Source organism: Oryx dammah, unplaced genomic scaffold (assembly GCF_014754425.2).
Source record: "Oryx dammah isolate SB20612 unplaced genomic scaffold, SCBI_Odam_1.1 HiC_scaffold_22, whole genome shotgun sequence".
Lineage (NCBI taxonomy): Eukaryota > Metazoa > Chordata > Mammalia > Artiodactyla > Bovidae > Oryx > Oryx dammah.
The window spans coordinates 2,013,770-2,020,982 of NW_024070206.1; the positions used below are offsets into that span (position 1 = coordinate 2,013,770).

Genomic DNA, 7,213 nt, shown 5'->3' on the forward strand with positions numbered 1-7,213 from the left:
GCTTGCCACGTGATGGGGCCCGGTGGGCGGCTTGCCACGTGATGGGGGCCGGTGGGGGGCGCGCCCGTGGTGACCAGGGGCGGGCGGGCGGCTTGCCACGTGGTGGGCGCCAGCGGGATTGAACCTGGGTCTCCTGAATCGCAGGCAGATTCTTTACCGTCTGACTCACATTTCAAAAGATCGTGTATGGAGAGTGGCCTGGAAGGAAGTGCGGGCAGAAGTAAGAATGCTGCTGGGGGACAGGTGTTTGCGCAGGTTGAGATGACGGCGGGCGCGCGGGTGAGACGGAGGAGGGTTTGTTTGGCTCCGGACTAACGGGATCTGCAGGCGCAGAGACCGAGGGAAGGGGCCGCCTGACCAGCAGGGCCCAGGCTTAGGAACTGGGAGGTGGCAATGCCGCCACTGGGACGACCGAGGGCAGACGCGGTTCGGGAGGGAGATCGGGGACGCTTCAGGGGATGGAGGCCGAGGAATCCTAAATGTGGTGCGGGAGGGTTTTCCGTCTGAAGCTCGGACGAGTGGTCTGAGCCAGAGACGGAGGCTTTGAATTCACTGCTTTAGGAGTTGAAAGCCGTAGGGGTGAGTTTAACCCCGCCCCCCCCCCCCCCCGCGGGGGTGGGTGTGATGGGGAAGACGCCACAGGTGGGCTGGAGGACGAGTGAGGGGCTGAGAAGGAAGGAGGAAGAACGGGGCTGTGAACGCCGTGAAGCTGAGGGAAGAACGGGAGTCAGGAAGGAGGGGCTGGGCAGCGGCGTCCAAGGCCCGGGTGGGGCGGCTCCGTAAACTGGACCGTCAGCTCTAGGGGTGGGAAGGTCCCGAGGAGCCCCGAAAACATGGCATCTGTGCAGAGGCAGGGCGGAGGGCAGCTACCTGGGCTCGGTGGTTTAGCCACTAAGTTGTGTCCGACCCTTGTGGCCCCGTGGACTGTAGCCCGCCAGGCTCCTCTGTCCATAGTGTTCTCCAGGCAAGAATGCTGGAACGGGTGGCCATTCCCTTCTCCAGGGCATCTTCCCCCACCAGGGATCGAACCCGGGTCTCCTGCCCTGCAGGCCGATTCTTTACCGGCTGAGCCACCAGGGAAGCCCACCTGGGTTGAGAAGGGGGTGGAAGTGGAGGAAAGAGCTTATGTAGACAACTCTTGAGAAGTTGTAGTTCTCTTATCCTTCTTCAACATTTGAGGAAACAGGTTAATGAGACTTAGTGACCCGCCCAGAGTCACTCTGGAAGCAATTGGCGGAGCTGGCTTTTGCACCCACATGTGTTTGACTCTGAAGCCTGCGCTCTTAGCCTGTGTGCTAAGCAAGTGTTTAAGTTATTTGAATGAATTATTTATTTTCTAATTAGTTCCTTGTTTCCTGTGTTCTCTCACTTAGTTGCTTTTGCAAAATGGCCTCTGATTAACATCCAAATAAAGTAAACACAGGAGAAAGCCCGATTAAAAATGAAATGATGCTAGATAAATCAAGGGATTTCGAGTGTAAAGTTTATAAATATATTCATTGATCGTCTCCAGCAATCCTAAAGCACAAGCTAGGATCTTCTGAAATGAAGAATGTTTTATTCTTTTTTTTTTTCCATTAAATCGTGGCCTCAGGCAATACCTTTGGAAGTGCTTTGAAAAAAACAAACCCTAAGCTTCCCCCTTTGCATTTCTCAGTTTACTTCTTCCTTAGCCTGTTATTCCTGAGGCTGCTGCTGCCTGTGTGAAGACTTGAACAGTTCTTGCAGGACCCAAGTCTTCTCCTCCAAAAACCCAATTCCTAGCCTTTCCCACTCAGAACAGAGGCAAGAACAAGGAGAGAAGTCTTTCCTTTCTGACTGGTATCTGACAAAGCAAAAACTAGATCTCAACCCGTCTCTGGGGTCGCACAGAGTTGGACACGACTGAAGCGACTTAGCAGCAGCAGCAGCCGTCAATTAACATACCTCTAGTTTAAAATTGTTCTCAGGCCTCAGACTATGCGAGCTTTCATAGTTCATATTCTTATTCAATTTCAATATCCGGTATTCGGATAACTTCTCGTTCTCTTTGGCAGTTCTTACCTTGCCAACATACAAAGGGTCAGTTCCAGTGTATTCTTCCAGAACAAAAAACTGGTTCCAAACCCAGCTCCTCTTTGTCCGCGGGTGTGGCTGTGGCTTGTCTGACAGGAACGCTTCTAGTCTGCCTGGCGGTGTCGGTGTGCCCGAGAGAACAGGGGTTGTAAGGTCCATCAATCCCCAGAAGTACAAGGACATGCCAAGTCCAAGCCAGCTCTTTGCATTGCTCATTCTACCAGAGGTCCACATGGGATGGCCGGGTTTTCAGAAAGTAAAGTCCAGGATGACAAAGCCAATCACTTCAGTATTTTCCAGATAAAAAAATAATGCAGTTTATTGAACACTTATGCTTCCCCAGTGAGGTCCTGATTCAAGTCAGTCTGCTTGAAGTCGACTTCCTGTCAAGTGAAGGAAAACACAGGCTGATGATCTCAGATTCTTTCCTGTGGGCTTATAGCAAGTTTTCAAGAAATGTCAGTAAATATTTGGCTTTTCTAGTCAACAAATGAAGGAGTCATAACATGTTACTGCTTTAGAAGTGTTTAAGTAGTAAATAATATTTTGATAAAAATAAGACAACTTATCTTGATATAATCAATCCCAAACCTTCAAAAATGGATTTCAGCAGAAGTGAAACTAGTGACTATATTTCTTCACGTGGTAACTAGACGGATATGCTGTGTTATTGATTGGCTCTTTGAAATATTTATGATAAGACAACCTCCTACATTGTTAAAAATTGCATTCATTTCCAAAATTGACAACTAATAGTTAATATTTTCATTAGCCCAATTGCTTTTCTTGGTTCCTTAGAAAACCAAAAGCAAAATCTAACTATCTTTTTTTGCCACCCACAATTATATTTTGCTTACTCCACATTATTGATAATATTAGGAGTCAGACTTCATTTATAAACAGCCATGGATCACTTCTGACTTTACTCATTCTCTGAGCTCATGGTGGAATTTGAGTTTCACACTCTACTGCTTCAGCTCTGAAGCACTGATAGGGGCTGCTAATGTAACCTTTCTAGGATCCGAAAGGTCAGTTAATCATTGTATCATTCACAGTAGACTTAAAAGTGCTATCAGTCACATGCTTCCCTGGGCACAGGAGAGAGTTCTCGCCAACATTATTTTTCCCCTGAGCTGAAAGACTCATTTAGGCAAAGGGATGTTGACTTCTACCCTGGGGACACCATTTCATCAGTCAAACTTCTTTTGTTGCTATGAGGTCAGATTGGCTGGTGACCTCACTCCTGGGCTATGACCTCATCAACCTTTTCTTCCTTTACTTGGGCTGGATTTAATGAGCTGGCCTAGCACTCAAGTCATTCTGTCAGAACAGTTAGAATGTCTTCTGTGGGCTTAATATTTTCACCGTTATTGTGGAGAACTGCTGTCATCTTAGAACAAATGTGTTTATTGGCCATTTCAGACCCATGCAACTAGGTAATGCTCCGTTTCTACAAGTGGCAAAATCCATGCACTGATGCTAACTCAGTTACCACCTCCCACCTGTCATCATCAGAACTCATGTTAGCTTCCTCTCAAATACTCACTATTGAAATGAACAAGAGAATTTAAAAGATATCCTGTAATCATTCCATGTAACATGCCATTTCACTTCTGTAGAAGAAATCATTGGAACGAGAGCTGATAAAGAGGAATAAGGTGGGGGAGACTATAGAATTTCTATAACAGAATGGGAGGCTGTGCCTCTTATCGGTTCCAGCTCTGGAGGCAGATTGATTGTCAAGTGAAAGCTAGCTAGCTATGCCTTCTTTTGAGTGACATGTTGGTTGATATTAAGAACAAGGGTGTGCTAGAAAGGGGGTCAGCAAGTATTAGTTGTTCCTTTTCTCTTTAGATTGATCCATGGAAACCCAGCTCCCTGATTGATCCTTGTCTAAGGGGAGACCTTCTGGAAGAAGGAACCTTAACCCCAGAAATGAATTAAAGAAGAAGATTGGTGAGAATTAGCTATGCTGTTGTAGGGAGTTAGAAGATGGACTAAAGGGCATTACCAAAAAAAAAAAAAAAAGGCTAGAATGAATCCTGGGATGGGCAGCCATAGTGAGAATACTCCATACCTTGGGAGACACAGGCCTAGCTGTACTTTTGCGGATGTTCGCTAGACCAAGGGTCAGACAGTTTGACCCCTGGTTCTGCTTTCATTACCTCTGACTTGTTGACGTCTATGAATTTTTATTCCTCTATTAAGCAGGGAATGCTATTAATAGTTCTCCCACCTACTTCACAGGATACCTGTGAGGATTTGTGGGGACAGTGTAGGTGAACATGTTCTGTAAATGACTAAGGTGCCAACTGACATTTGAACAGCCACACAGGGAAAAATTACTGAGTCAAGTGTAGAAGTGATGAAGCTGAGCCTGAAACATATCTCTTGCGCACTTTTGGGGCCAAAATTTATATATATCTGAAAGGGCCCTATATATATATGTTATTATATATTATATATTATTTTACAGATCTCTGTGTCTGTGATAAGCATTATTTGGGAGTAAATTCTGGCCCAGACCAATTCTTTAATAGCCAAACTTTTTTTTTTTCTTTTTGATATGAGGAAACATTGAAGAACTATTTGAAAACTTTGTAGAGAGAATTTTTTGGGAGGTCACACTTATCAAAGATAGAGCTCAAAATGTATATTAATGCATTTCCTTTAATGCCTGTGTCTCATACGTGTACGTTTTGTCTAAGCATTACTTTCAGTGCTTTTGATGGCTTTTTCTAGCAACTCTAATCATGTCGCTTTGGGCTCTAAGTGAGCAGGTGCTTATGTGTTGGGTGAGGGGTGGGCCGTGCAGCTGTCCCCTCTGCTGCTCCCACTGCTAAATATTCTGAATGGAATGAGTTTTGAGGAAATTTCGAGAGGAATTTTAGGGAATTCTAAGTAGATTTTGAGGAATTTTAAGACTATCCCTTCTATTCTCCCATCTCTAACAAACTAGATATGCATTCTTGCCAATTAAAACCTCCTATCTTTACCTATAAGCATGATCTGAAGAGCTCAGGAAAAAAAGGAGGTATTCTGTGGAATCTTTGTGATGAATATTTTGTACGCTGTTCAGTTGCTTCTGCTTTCATCTCTCTCTCCTGCCCACTTTGGCCTCCTACACACCAGTGCAAAGCCCTCACATTCTTCCCTTTCACGAGAAATGCACAGAAGTGGCTTCTGGATGTTTGGGGCCTGTGGAGCCCTTGGTGACCCCGTGAAAGGGCTGGTGGTCCACATGTCCCACTCGTGTCCCCTGTGTACACCTAAAATTCCAAAGCCGGCAGTACCTGGGAACTATTTTTGTGTTAAATAACTCGATGGCTACAGCTGATTGGCAAGCACTTTCTTCCTGCTTTCTTAGGATGGAATGCATGAAAAATACTCCCTGCCTAACTTTTCAGAAAGCAAAATCTGGGTTATCCAATAGTTAAAGAAGAGTTATTCTTTTCACAATTAAAGTTGTTTATGCAAGTGAGGAGAAAATCGGTTCTGTCAGAAATACTAACCAGTCTGCAATTATTATAAATAAGATGGTTCTCATATTCATGTTTTTTCCTCCAGGGTAAGAATAGCAATGATGTGTCTGATGGTAGGCTAATTGCTGTTGTTCTTACAAAGGAAGAGACTACTATATGTATATACAGGTCTGTTTTGAAAGACCATGTATGCTACATGAAGACAACATTAGTGGAAATTGACTTCTGTGTTAAATGAGTCTTTCAAAAGTTTTTTTTTTTTTTTCCCTCCCATCCTGCCTGAAGAAAGTAAACAGCTTGGTAATGAACCCAGTAGGAAGAAATTAAAGTTGTACATAAAAGTGTGCTCTCAGTGAATTGTTTATTTCCTTACTTAAATTTGCTGTGATATTTAAAATGTAGGGGAAAGGAATGGTTACTGCTTTCTCCTCGAAATGAACTGGGCTTTTATGGTCTCCCTCTGATTTCTCTCTTCGTTATTCCAGTTTTCCCAAGCTTTTCATGGTTAATGGAAATACTACTGTCGTAAAGCTCAAACGACATCTCGACGGCAGCAGAAGAGTCAGCCACCTCTGTTGCTGACTTCCTCTAAGGATGGGGGTGGGGTTGTTTTAACCTTCTGTTCTGACCTCCTGCTTTACAGTGGTAAATGGAGGCTGTGTTGCTGTGGTTTCCAACAGCTAAACTTCTTAAGCCATCACTTTTACTTATAATAAGAGCCTCAATAATGTACTTCAAAAGACAGGCAGAACTTTGCGAGGATCCTGGACATCAGCGTGCCCTAGACGCGCGCCACGAGGAGCGGCCGCATGAAGGCAGACGCATCTCCGCGCACAGTCGCCTCCGCTCGCGGTCCAGAGCCTCTCCCGAGAAACACGGACGTTTCACTGCGGAGTCAAGGCCTCAGTGTGGAGGACGGGTGGTCCCGGGTGTGAACCGGCGTGAAAAGTTCCTATGAAGAGGGTGTCAGTTCACAAACAACAAGGCTCCCGTTGGGGAAGCCCGGAAAGAAACTATGTCCCGCGCTTCCGTAAGCGAGCTTTCAGCCTCCCCGGATCTGTGTGCGCTTGTCTGCGCTCCTGACGAAACGGAAGTGAACGCTGGAAGATGACCCAGCTCCCTGCCCTGAAGGCTTTTTCTTTTCCTACAGATGGTCCATTTTGCTTTTCAGCTGGGCAGTCATTAAGTGAGTAGAGGCTCCAGGCCTCTTCTGTGGGCATCGACTCACCAGCCTCCCCACAGCCGCCCGCCTGTGGAGGTGACCGAGCCCCCGCAGAGCCACAACCGGAAGAGGTGGTCCAGGCGCCGGGCTTTCCGCCTCTGGGCCGTGTGCTCGCTTCCGGTCCCCGCTCCGCGCCTTACCTGCCGAACGGGTGACCCTGCCCCCAGCTCCGCAGTTACCGGGTCTGGAATGGGACACACCTTAAGAGCAGGACGTAGATTTAATGTGGTCCTGCTTCCTCTCCCATCTTTCAGAGAAGCTATTAATAAACTGATGGTGTGTCTAGAATGGGAGAGTTATGCTTTTACTTTTTATAAAATCAAACGGGATTCTTAATTTCCATGGAGAGTTCTTAGGAAAGGTAGTCATCACTCTTGCTTATCTATTTTCCTTTGAATTCCTGCTCCTCCAAGTCCCTCAACACCTATGGAAAACTTGAGCCTAAAGGCTGAGC

The 7,213-nt window shown here is 45.9% G+C and overlaps 1 protein-coding gene across 1 annotated transcript in view; it reads right to left on the minus strand.

Moving 5' to 3' along the window:
• Positions 1 to 2,435, minus strand: part of CDH20 (cadherin 20) — a 54,836-nt gene extending 52,401 nt beyond the window's left edge. The window contains exon 1 of the mRNA XM_040264272.1: positions 2,044 to 2,435. Within this exon, the coding sequence (XP_040120206.1) occupies positions 2,044 to 2,289 (246 nt within the window). The 5' untranslated portion in view covers positions 2,290 to 2,435. The remainder of the gene's footprint in view (positions 1 to 2,043) is intronic.
• Positions 2,436 to 7,213: the final 4,778 nt, after the last annotated feature.